Genomic DNA, 13,667 nt, shown 5'->3' on the forward strand with positions numbered 1-13,667 from the left:
AGAACTGTAGATAAGTTCTTCTATGATAACAAATGTTTTTTTGACAAAATAAGCCAATTTAAATTGTAATCCTCTGCGCAAAAGTTCAGTTATAAGAATTTTGGCCTAATAGTTAATTTACTTTTAAAACTTTGATGTAAGCCTATAACTAGTGATGCTCCGATTGATCGGCCGCCGATCATGATCAGCCGATATTGGCTAAAAATAGCTTGATCGGTGAACCCCAAAAGCGCAGATCAGAAAAGCCGATCACATGACGTAAATTACTCGCGCGAGTTTTTTCCACCTGTATTATGCGCGGCGCACAGTCACACAACAGCAGACCAGAGCTTGCCAGTGGCAACATGATTCTGGCCGCAGAAAGTCATTACAAAGTAGCTAAAATGTAGTCGTAGCCTACAAAGCGGAGCTCAGGGGTCTCCAACACGTCGCTCGCGAGCTGCCAGTAGCTCGTGGCCTGACTGGAGGGAGCTCGCCAAGGGGCCGCTCACATATTGCGTCTTTAGCGCGCTCAAGTTCGTTATTTCAAATGTAGGCGTGCGCCGTGCGGCAAGCGCGCTCATTATAGAAGCGATGCGGCCGTTTTTTCCAGGCGCAGCGAGATGAAAAAAATATCAACTTCAGAATTCCGCAAAAGCTACTATAACTTCTTTATCGTTGTGGAGAGCGCAGTGCGTTGTGGAGAGCCGAAAGCGCAGTGCGTTGTGGAGAGCGCAGTGCGTTGTGGAGAGCGCAGTCCATGGTTGCATAGCAACGACAGACGTCACGGGAAAATCAGACCGAATTTTACTATTAATAAAAAAAGATAAGCTAATGTGCATTGTAAATGTCAGTAATTTATATTTTTTTGACTCATTCTTTTTATAAAAAAAATATTTAAAGTCTGAAATATGAGGTTATCTTTTTTATAAAACCTTTTTTGTCAAAACTTTATTTGCACTTGTACATGTTAGTAGATAACATGTTGCAAGACACTCTGTTAATATCTAGCCATAATTAATGTTATTATTTTAATGCTTATGTAAACAAAAAGTGCATATTGATGCTAATTTTATTTGTTATTTGCTGGTTAATGCGTGTAGGTCTTAAATTTCAATCTTTATGATCTTAAAATATCTTAAAATTGTCTTAAATTTGACATACAAAAGGTCTTTCATGAATTTTTGTCTGATAAACAACCTACTGGTTTTGGGGTGTTTTGCATAATTGGTTGTTCCAGAAAAAAATAGTTCTTGCCACCTCATAGTTATAGTAGTTTAATTTCTACAAATGGTGCAAACTCTACATTATAGATACAAGATTCCCATTCCTCTGCCATTCTGTGATCGGCAGTGATCGGCAATCGGCAGATCATGATTTTGGTGATCGGTAATCGGTGATCGGCCCCAAAAATGCTGATTAGAAGCATCTCTACCTATAACCTGTATATTTTTATTTATATAGGCTAATTAGGCCCATTGATTAGTTTCATTTTACAGCAGTTTTGTTGTACAATTGATATAAGCCAATTTAAATTGTAATCCTGCGCGCTGCGCTAAAGTTCAGATATCAAAATGTTGGCCTAATAGTTAATTTACTTTTAAATGTATATTTTTTTATTTTTGTTTATATAATTCTTATTTATATTATTAGGCCCATTTATTCGTTTAATTTTACAGCAGTTTGTGTGTACAATGGATATAAGCCAGTTTAAATTTTAATCGTGTGCGTTGCGCAAGAGTTCAGTTATCAAAATTCTGGCCTAATAGTTAAATTTACTTTTATATATATATTTTTTATATATATTTTTGTTTATATAATTTTTATTTATATTATTAGGCCCATTTATTCGTTTAATTTTACAGGACTTTTTTTTGTAGGCTAAATTCCTTCTTACATAGGCTAGGCCTAATTTGTAATTTGAAATAAAACATTTCTATTTGGAAAATGTTGTTGTTGGTCTTTAGTTCTTTGGGAGGTTAGGCTGTGGTCTAAGCTAAAAGTGAAATACATGCAGATTTTTTTCCTTTTTTGGAGCGAGCAGGGGGCGATTTGAGTGGAGCGCGAAGCAAACTGCGTTGAGCGCTGAGCGGTAATGAGCGGAGCGGCCTGATGTGGCTTTGAGCGGGGGAGCGGAGGGGTGAACAGTTCCGTGAGCGAGGAGCTGAGATTCTCACTGCTCCACTCCGCTCATATGCTCTGCTTCAAACAGAGCGTTCAAATCAGAGGCTAAAATCAGGCTAGGAAAAATGCCTTTTATTTCTAAATTATGACTATATTTGATCTAAAAAAACATACTAACATTACAAGGGCACCCCAAGAAACATTATAAAATAATAAAATAACCCATGTCATGGGACCTTTAACAGTTGTAAATTTCAGTTACTGTGCGCGTGAAGAACAATTCCTAGTGCTCTCTACTCAAGTGTGATCTGACACCCGGGAGAAAGACTCATTGATTTAGAAACAGAAATAAACTCCAGCGAGATAAAGTAACGTTACTTTTATTAAAAACCAGATCTTTTTCTACAAATAAAGTATAATAAAGGGAACATTGATCTTGAAGTGAGTTTCCTCGTGTTACTGTCATAACCGAACTTGACGTATTGTTTAAATGATGAATGGACGGAGAATGACTGAGGACAGCGAGGAGAGATACATTTCCATTAACTTCAATGACTTAATTATTCATTTATGCTTCACATTAAGCTATCGAACGGCTTCAGAAGTCTTGGAATATAGTGCAATATAGCATATCTTTAGTGGGGCTTAACAATAACAGAGAATAGAACGTACAATACGGGACGTCACTGAGAAGCTGCAGCTTCGGGAGGATTATGGGGGATGAATCTCCCGAGCGCTGTCACTGCTTTCCGCCATGTCTTCTCGTACAGAAAAACAACGTTGCACTGCGGCGGCGTGAGACTGATGATGCCTGGACAGGATTTACTGCAAGTTTTAATACTACTAAATGTTGTAATACTAATATTGTAAAACTAATACTAACATTTTACCATGGTTTATCGTTCCATCCCTAGAGGGTTAGATTTTAACCCTCAGCTCTGTTTTTCTCTCCCCAAGGTCATATTTTAACATTCATGTGTCTGTATAATGAGTGTGTAGCAGGTCTGTGATTTATTGGTTGTTGTCTCCCCTTTTCCCGCCCTCTACACTTCCACTTTTCCACAGCTTTACCCATTTTTAGAGACTTTTTTCCAACTTTGAGGTGTGAACGTCCAGGCTCAAGGGGTTTCATGACACTTTAAGTGATTCCAATCCAAAGGAAGCGAACATGTTTTTGATATGAAGGGCACTGCGAGCGGCATAGGGAATAAGGGAACATCGATACATCTTCACAAGATCAAGAGCGAAAATCACCAACTGTCATAGTTCACCGGTCTGAACTAACCGTAGAGCAGAGCCGTAGAAAGAGTTCTTAAACGCCTCTTCGATGGAGTTTATGCATGCATTTGAGTATTCATAAATATTGTTGTTATTATTAAAACTAGAGTATTTATGATTGGTTATGGCGATTAATGTTAGATTTGCATATTCTATTGAATGAATAAAGAAAGTAAGTGTTGAGAAGCAGCTGAGGCACTGTCATTTTTTATAAATATATTTTACTTTATTTACCTCAGGAATGTTTACTTTGCAGCTGCGCGTAGGAAAGAAAGCGCACGCGATGAGACCGCTACAATCATTAAGAACACAGTTAACATTAAGTATACAAGTAGTCTATGTAATAAACGAATAAAACAAGACTAATACAATGTTTTGATTATAATTCCGATACATTATGTGTTTTGTATAAGTACAGGCAGCCTATTATATGATTTTAAATTAGACAGTAAATTGAATGACAATATTTATTTGTGTTATATTATAATCTGTGCGACCCTGTCGTTGCCTTTCTTTGATGACGTTTCAGGTCGTTCCAAATGAGTGATTATTCTGGGTCAATCAAGGGCCTTCAATCCTTGCCATATGTGGGCAGAGAGAAACTCGTTGTGTGTCCCGGAGCTGGCCCAGACAACAATTGCTATGTGGGTATTTTACAAAGGACTTTATATGAGAACATTTTATTTCCAAGAGAACAGAGATCTCAAGACTCCCTGTTCTGGCTTTTGGAGGAGCCACTTGTAAAGGGAGTTTGTTTAGACGAGCAATGTGCTGAGACTCAATCAGATTGTGTGTGCTTGACTGTGGGACTGAGACAAATTGTTAATGTGTCCGGTCCTGCATTAAGTGACATCAGCAACAGCCCTCTTGCTGGGGCATAGATACATTTTTTACACAAAAATAACTAGAAATACAGAGGAAAAAGCTCACAAATGATATCACGTTGTTAACAGACAATGGCACTGGACTTTTTGCTCATGATATAAAGGAACCAAAAAATGTAAAGTCCTAGTACTTAGTAAGGAAAAGTATTAGACAAATTAGGGTTGCACAATAATGGTTAAACTGATAGTCACAATCAGGGATGTGATTGTGTGAGTGAAAAAAAGACCCAGCGTCAAGCACTTTTAGTTTTTTAAACACCTGAATCAGCCATTTACTGCATGAACGATCAGGAACTGTGAAGACTGACACATGGAAATATATTTTACAGCTATAATATATTTCTAGTAATACAAAACAGGACGTCTAAACAGGGGAAAATGTAAGGGCGATAAGTCCTATTCTGTAGTTCTGTAAATAAAACAACTGTGCTTCCAATACCGATCAATCTCATTCAGTAAATACACTGCCACTCAAACTTCTACAATAGGAATAGGCTACATAAAAATGTTTTTGTGTTTGGGGAAACTGCACATCATATTCTGGCTACACAGATAAAAACAACCTAAAAAACAATTATGAATTATATTAATGTTTTTTACGCATTAGAAAATGAAGAGTACACATAACCTTATCAACATGATGAATAAATTATATTAAAGCTACACTGTGTAAGATTTTCTCCCATCTAGCGGTGAAATTGTATATGACTTCTGAATATTACTTGCTTGCCCCTCCCATTCCGAGAGCGTTTTAACTACTATGGTGGCCGTGTTATTCCAAGATCTGCCTGTCGCGTTGTCGTTGTAATTCTCTCTTTTGCTTCCTTGGCGACTCTGTTACATGTCCTCGAGAATAGGCGTGATCCTCCATCTTCAACAGGCTTTCAAATCTGCCGGCAGTCGCGAGTAATCTCACGCTCGCATTTGTCACGGTGCTACTGCGTGTAAAAGCGCGAAAGGCGAAGCTTGATTTTCCAGGTATGTCCCTCTTTGGCTAATGTATTTTCAAGATGGAGGCGCCGCCATTCGAGCGATGTAAGGTATATGCCTCGGACTCCTGGGTCCGTATGAATTAGCTCAAATGATCTATAGGGAATTTTAATAACTAATCATGAATATGATTAATATTTTGCATATTACAGTTACATTAAATTATCGAAATTGAAAATGTATAGATTATATGAATATATGAATAATTGATCACAACGTCTTATAATTCCTCATTCATATATCAATAATCTTATTTAACCTCGATTATGAGATAACCTTTAAGGGAAATTCATGTAACGATCAAAGAGGTGTTTGTCCTGCAAAACCATCAAAGATCAATCCATCAACCTCTCAATAAAGTCATCCCTTATTATAAACTCCAAGAAATACCAACCCCCGGCCGGGAACATTAATATTTCTGGTGTTTATAAAATTAAAACTACTTAATGTAGTAAACAGGGAGCACGGTAGCTCGGATCTATCTCATTGACTTTAGTGTTTTTACGAGCATTTTTCACAGACACAGTCTTGAATATATGTTTTAATAAATGCAAAACTATAGAATATAAGTACTACACAAGATACACGGTTTATATGTACATTTTAAACAAACAAGACAAAACGGGTAACAGATGATGAGAGAGGGAGAGTTGGAGAGAGAGAGTGAGAGAATGAGAGAATGGGGCCGCGCGCGCCGAAGCACGCGCTGAGGTTGTAGAGAGAGAATGAGAGAAAGCGAGAATGGTCACGTGTGACCATAGAACAGCAAAAATCACAGACCTTTGAGAGAGAGCCATCAATGCATCCAACCTTAAAACATTAAAACTTGTTAGAGTTTTACATGCAAAGATCGTTTGCGTGCACGAGCTGTGTCCAGCCTGCGCGTGTTTTCGGAGCAGAGTGCGCGCGCTCGTGTCTCCTCGGACAGGGCGCGAGTTTTGAAGAAGGCTTCTTGTGGAAGTGATATGTTACTGAAGGAATTCAGGCTTCGTTCGTTCGACTCGTAGGTGGAAACGAACCAAGGAGAATTTGAAAATGAAACAAAAGAAACTTTATAAAGAAAATAAAAGCAGACGGACTCCAGAGGAGTCGAAACCGACTTTCACATGATGAGCAGACGCTGAATAGCAGGAAGCGAGAGAGAGAGAGACAGAGAGTGCTCCAGCTTTTGAGGGGAATTCTTTCTCCGCCCCGTTTTTCGGGAAGGACAAATCATCTGCCGAGATTCGCACGCGGGAAAATTCTCCTTTGTTTGCTGGGAACGTCCTTCTGGCTTGAATTACAAAAGTGTGTGGCTTAAACCTTTCGGCTCCAGAAATATAACATGTGTAAAACAATGTACATTACTGCATTCTGCTATCAGAATTCGACTCCGTTAGGTTTAGAGATTTAAAATGATATGAAACACATCAGGTTACGGTTAGGAAAACAAAGTTTGATTATTATGCATTAGTATAGACATTTAAAGTTCGATTAATGTTACACTTGGACATATATATGCTTTCCTATGGTTTATAAACACATCTTAACACAAAAAGGGATATATTTATTACATTTAAAAGTGACTATTTAGCAGTCCTTTTTCTCTGTGTGAGGACACGTGGGTGTCTTGGTGTGTGTGTGGAAGACCAGATGTTGTTGTGAGGAATGTGTGGTGTCCGGTTACATGTTGGTGTGAGCCATGTTGGTGTCCTGTCCTGTTGAAGTGTGTGTGAGGATCACGATTCATTAATTTGACCAGATGTCAATAGTCAATGTTGCTACAGCGACTAGCTCGTATGTATTCTGAATGGCAGATTCTACGCTTAGAAGAGAAAGAGTTTTTTGCTAAGAATCAACTTAAAAAAATTATACAAGTTTTGCTTTAACTGAAATAAACTGTATACAGAAAAGGAGTAGAGAATGTGACCGATCGAACCCAATTTTCACGAGTTCATGCTTTGCGAGCTATTTATACGCATAAATTACCTTTTACGTGCACCAAAAAAGCACTTTTTAGCGTGCATATGAAACGAAATATACACACCCAGCCAATTCTACACAGCGGGTCAATTTAGCACAACAGATGCACGTAAAAGATTACTTTTGCGTATAAAGACCACACCAAATAAAAGAGAACGTCAAACTCATATGCAGGGTTTATTTTACAGTCTCCTGATTTACACATTATAAAAACTGGCAAAACCTTATTAAAGGGGAACTGAAACAAAATAGGAAGTACTGGTGATATAACAGATGTGTTATCATTCTTATTTGTGGTAGGACACTTAAAACTGCTAAAGTAGTTACAAGGAGGAAAACAGTGATGTTAGTTTGTTGTTTTGATACTAGGGCGCAGCCATCTTGAGCTTCAACGGTCCATGACTTCACTGGCATGGTAGGCTACCTTGACAGCTCCAGTAAAATGGCATATCAAGAGCATAACCGATCGAGAGGGGGGTCTTATTCAATCTTAATCAAGGTTCAAAAATGTTGATCTGTCCAACAAGCGAATATAACACATCCGATGCCATCAAGTCTATTATTTTCTCAACACATTCTCACTAACAACTCGTCTGGATGCTTTGTCAGGACTGATTGGTGTCACTTTTTAACACACTGGGTACCCCTTCAGTGTCATTTTTCAACATGCAGGGTAGTCCGACTTCTATAGAACGTTTAATGTCTGAATTAAATAGCATGAATAAAGAAGTTTATTTTTTTTATTTTTATTGCAAGTTATAACATTGTAGCTTATACAAGGTAAAATATCAATGTCATATATACACATACAGAAGAGAGAGGAACATACAGAATACCAGAAATAAACAAATAAATAGACGACAAAAAAAAAAAACCATCAATATAGTGATGTATGCAGGTACATTGGTAAGTTTAAGCAATGAGGAATTTTAGTGATATAGATAGAGACAATTTAAGAAAATCATAATTGTGAGTTGTAGTAAAAGTAGTATTCATACTATTAATAAAAATAACTAGAACACAAATAATAATAGTAGTAGCAATAGTAGTGGTAGTAGTGGTAACACTAATATTCATGATGATAATAGTAGGGGTAGTAGTTGTGGCAGTACTGTAATTATAATACTAACACCATATTTTAGGACATTATTCTCTAGGCCTGGGGGCCACTCCACCACTGCCAGTGAGCACAACCAACAAACCCCCCAAACAAAGACACCTCCCTCAGATTCACTGATCCACCTGTCCCTCCCCCATCACCATCATCGATGACACCCAACCCCAGCAGTTAAGCTTTATGTTTCGCTGAGTCTTCCTCAGTAAAATATAATATGGCACCATTACAGGCACCTCCAGACCCAGCTCACCTAGTCTGGTTGTGACCTGACAGGACCGAAGTTCAAATTATTATTATTATTATTATTTTTTAGTTGATCTGTGGCTTGGACGCTAGCGTGCACTGGTTAGCTCTCTAGCCAGAGACACCACATCCAGCCCAGATATCCGTCCAACACATTTATTTTGCTCAACAGAAGCCTGGAGTTGGGGCAGAGGCGGCAAAAATGAGAGGCCATTAAATCCGTGAACCGAGTAAACAATGAATATGCCGACAGGACCTGCTAGTCATACCCACCGACAGCACCCAGAATAGTCACCCGACCCAGATCAAAAAAGAACACAAATGGTTCTATAATATCAATACCAATACCACCGTCCCTACCACCACCCCTACCAACAACAATAAATAATAACAATATGCAGCTTTTACATGTAAAACAAAAAGTAAAGTTTATAGAACATAATATAAACACACACATGTATACACGACTGATGTATTTAACAATACTCAGAGATTATCCATTATAGATATAATTTGTAATTATGCATATTGTGCTTCCTTATTATTAATCTATTTAGTATATCAAAAGATTTAAATTGAGGCATCGACTACCTAGCTAGATTTAATCAATATTCAAGGATAAGAGCAGTGGACTGAAAATGTTATTAAATTTGTATAAATGATTTTTATTTACTAATGTTTGTTTCTCTTTAATAATATGGTCCCTTAATAGATGTAGCCATTGTGTCGTTGATATTTGGTATTTATTTTTCCAATTGAGTATTATTGTTTTTTTGGCGATAGCTAGAGATATGAGCAGAGGTTTTGAATGTTCAAAGGGAGGGTTAATTTGAGATGTGTCACCTAAAAGACATAATAACGGGAGTGCATTAATTGTAATTTTGAAGAAACTCGATAGTTTATTAGCGACATCTATCCAGAACTGATGAACTGGTGGGCATAGCCAGAATGCATGAAGGAAAGTGTCTGGTGTATTTACACTGCAGTTAGTACAACTATCGGAAGTTACTAGTCCCATTTTAAACATCTTACGCTGTGTTATGTGTGTTCTGTGTATAATTTTATACTGAATTAACTGGATGTTTATGTTTGTACTTATGATAAAAGTGTTTCTGCAAATTGTTTTCCAGAATTTGTCATTTGTGTTGATATTGAGATCTTTTTCCCATTGTTTAACTGGTACTACTATTGTTTTAAAGTCTATAGATGATATTAAAGGATAATTCCGGTATTTAAGACCTTGAGTCTATATTGTAGTTTGTTTTGGATGAACAAGAGTGGTGGACAAATTTTTTTTGACAATGGTTCCTCTCTCGAGTTTTTGACTATAAAAGAATTGGCCATGGACCCATTTAACATGGGAGTCAATGTGCATGTCCGAAAATGTCATTAAAACAGCCAATGATGTTCGTTTACAAAACTGTTAAACTCACCGAGTGGTTAGTGGTGTTCGTTGATGATTATAAACAATATATCGTCGCAATATATGATTCCAATCCGTTTATTTTGCTATAGTGGAACTATTTTTTCAACAATGGGATTTTACAAAATGACGAATAAAACACGACAGAAACTGTATTTCGCAACACTTTTTGTTTCTGGAACATCAACTAACATCACTAATCACTCGGTGAGTTGCACAGTTTTGTAAACGAACATTATTGGCTGTTTTAATGACATTTTCGGACATGCACATTGACTCCCATGTTAAATGGGTCCATGGCCAATTCTTTTATAGTCAAAAACTCGAGAGAGGAACCATTGTCAAAAAAATGTTGTCCACCACTCTTGTTCATCCAAAACAAACTACAATATAGACTCAAGGTGTTAAATACCGGAATTATCCTTTAAGGTGTATAATTTACTAAGTGTTTTTGATGAATTACTAATTGTGGTGATATTTTTTAGAATTGGGGGAGGTTGTGCAATGTCTTTGTTTCCGATTGTGGTTTTAATAGAATTCCTGATTTGTAAGTAATAGTAATACTGTTCATTTCCTAAGTTAAATTTCTGTATTAATTCTATAAATGTAGCGAAGGTGTTGCCAGTAAACAGGTGATGTAGATGTGTAATACCTTTCTCTTTCCATTTAGTATTGTTAAGCGGAGTTTTATTGATAGTAAAATCAGGATTATGCCATATAGGTGAGTTAATGTGTGGTATCAGTTCATGTTTTGTCAATGTATTAATTTGCCACCAAGCAGTGAGAGTTGTTTTAATCATTACATTCTTAAAAAGATTGTTCTGTTTGATTTTTTTTGTGATGGATGGGAGATCAGATATGGTTATTTCTTTGCATTCTGTTTGTTCTAACTCTAGCCATGTGTTTTGGGAGTTGTCCCCTTTGATCCATTTGCAAAAGTATTGTAGTTGGGATGCTAAGTAATAGTGCTGAAAATTTGGTGCTGCTAGACCACCTTGAGCTTTATCTTTTTGAAGTGTTTGTAAGCTAATTTTAGGGTTCTTTTTTTTCCAGTAGAATTTGTTGATTATTTGATTTAATGATGTAAACCATTTCTTAGTTGGTTGTACCGGAGTCATAGTGAATAGATAAAGAAGTTTTGGTAGAATACACATTTTTACTGTTGCAATACGACCTATAATGGAAAGTGGTAGGTTCATCCATCGAGTTAAATCATCTTCTATCGTTTTCAACAGTGGATTGAAATTGAGGCTAAACAATTCAGAGAGGTTCTGAGATATGTTTATTCCTAAGTATGTAATATTATTAATTTTAAACGGAGTGTCTTGAATGCTCCTGTCATGCGGTTTCATGTTCAGGGGTAAAATTGTTGATTTCGTCTAATTTATGGAGTAGTCTGATATGATAGAATATTCATTGATGAGTTTAATTATTTCTGTAAGTGATGTTTTAGGATTTTGTAAAAATAGTAGTATATCGTCTGCGTATAATGAAATTTTATGATTAGTGTTAATTGATAGAACTCCGATAATTTTATCATTCTGTCTTATTGCAGCAGCAAGAGGTTCTAAAAATAAGGCAAAAAGTAGTGGTGATAAGGGGCATCCTTGGCGAGTACCTCGTTGAAGTTGGATGGGTGATGATATTATGCCATTCGTTATAACAGATGCTAGTGGGGTATTATATAGTGTTTTAATCCAATGAATAAAGCAGTCTCCAAACCCACATTTTTTAAGTGTCATGTAAAGAAAGTGCCAACTGACTTTATCAAAAGCTTTTTCTGCGTCTAATGATACGATTATGGTTTTTGTTTTGTTTTGATTACATAGGTTCATAATGTTGAATAATCGTCTGGTATTATTTGATGACTGGCGTCCTTTGATGAAACCCGTTTGGTCTGGGTGGATGAGGGATGATATGACTGATTCAAGTCGTGTAGCCAAAGCTTTACTAATAATTTTTAAGTCAGTATTTAATAGAGATAATGGGCGATAACTAGAGCATAAAGTTGGATCTTTGTTTGGTTTAAGTAAGACTGAAATTAGTGCTGTGTTCATGTGAGGTGGAATAAAAGAAGTGTTTTTAATTTCTGCCGTCATTCGCAAGAATAGTGGTGATATAGTTGACCAGAAATGTTTGTAATATTCTGGTGGGTATCCATCTAAACCTGGGGCTTTATTGTTTGATAGAGATTCAAGAGCTTGTTTATATTCAGTTACTGATATAGATTCTTCTAAAGATTCTCTTTGTGCTGTGGTTAGACTGGGTAAAAATACATTGTTAAGAATAAAGAAGTTAATAAAGAAGTATCTCTTGACAACCACAAAAACTATTAAAACCTCTCAGTCTCTCTCACATACACGTCAGCCAGGATAATTCTTACTGATCCACTTACTTGAGTTTGTCCAGTGTGCAGTCTGGATGGTTCATTGTATCAGAGAGCAGCTTCACTCCTGATTCTCCTGGGTGATTGTAGCTCAGATCCAGCTCTCTCAGGTGTGAAGGGTTTGAACTCAGAGCTGATGCCAGAGCAGCACAACCTTCTTCGGTCACCATACAGTGAGATAATCTACAACAACAGTAAGTGTTAATGTTAGTATGCTTCATTTGTAGAGAATATACACAACAATAAACATCACAGCTCTTCAACCCATCAATAAACTTTACAAAGACCTCTGATTGATTGCAATTAGTGATGTAGAGATTACCCAATTTCAAAATTGACCGTAATTACAATGGTGACGTTATTAAACAGTAAGAATTTGGAACCTATGGTTTAAAAAAAAAAAAAAAAAAAAACACATTAAAATGAGTCTTTCAGACTCGTGTGTGGCGTGCCCTCTGTCTGGATACTCTGTGAGGCTGTTACTATAGTAGCTGAGTTCACTAGGTGGTTGTCTCTCAAACTCTCAAATTTAAAATATAGTGAAACAATGCAATTTCCTGGACTTGTACTTGCCGAAGAAGCAAATAAATAAGCTATTGGGGCATTCTAAACATGATTCAGGAGTAGTTGAAGACAGGTCTGCAATATGCAAAACATTTAGATGAAAAGTGTCAGGCCAACACATCTAATATGCTACAGCACCTGATGGATCATCACCATCCAACCCAGATGAAGTAATAATTTCACAGACATAATAAATAGCCCTTTACTTACTCCTATCCAATAATTGCAATAAGATATGAGCTTTGTTTTTTTGATAAGAACAAAGTCTTAACTTTCAAATTAAAACAATAAATAGCATTTTGACACTCTTTAATGCATATGACAGATCGCTGTAGCCTTTTTATCTGTTTAAGCAGAAACATGGAGCGCACCTGAACTGATAATCTTAGTATCTGTGCATCTCTGCACCTGAACTGATCATCTCTGCATCTGTGCATCTCTGCACCTGAACTGATCATCTCTGCATCTGTGCATCTCTGCACCTGAACTGATCATCTCTGCATCTGTGCATCTCTGCACCTGAACTGATCATCGCTGCATCTGTGCATCTCTGCACCTGAACTGATCATCGCTGCATCTGTGCACCTGAACTGATCATCTCTGCACCTGAACCGATCATATCTGCATCTGTGCATCTCTGCACCTGAACTGATCATCTCTGCATCTGTGCATCTCTGCACCTGAACTGATCATCTCTGCATCTGTGCATCTCTGCAC

General features: G+C 37.0%; 1 protein-coding gene across 3 annotated transcripts in view; it reads right to left on the reverse strand.

Annotated features, from left to right (window-relative positions):
* The window catches only part of LOC307003563 (NLR family CARD domain-containing protein 3-like), a 59,134-nt gene that overhangs the window by 14,965 nt on the left and 30,502 nt on the right, over nt 1-13,667 (reverse strand). For 2 of the 3 annotated variants that reach the window (XM_079622166.1, XM_079622164.1), the window contains exon 7: nt 12,396-12,569. The exons of the other annotated variant lie outside the window; for it this stretch is intronic. In XM_079622166.1, coding sequence (XP_079478292.1) covers nt 12,396-12,569 — 174 coding nt within the window. The remainder of the gene's footprint in view (nt 1-12,395; nt 12,570-13,667) is intronic. 3 annotated transcript variants of the gene reach the window in all.

The sequence above is a fragment of the Phoxinus phoxinus genome, assembly GCF_949152265.1.
Source record: "Phoxinus phoxinus genome assembly, chromosome: 1".
Lineage (NCBI taxonomy): Eukaryota > Metazoa > Chordata > Actinopteri > Cypriniformes > Leuciscidae > Phoxinus > Phoxinus phoxinus.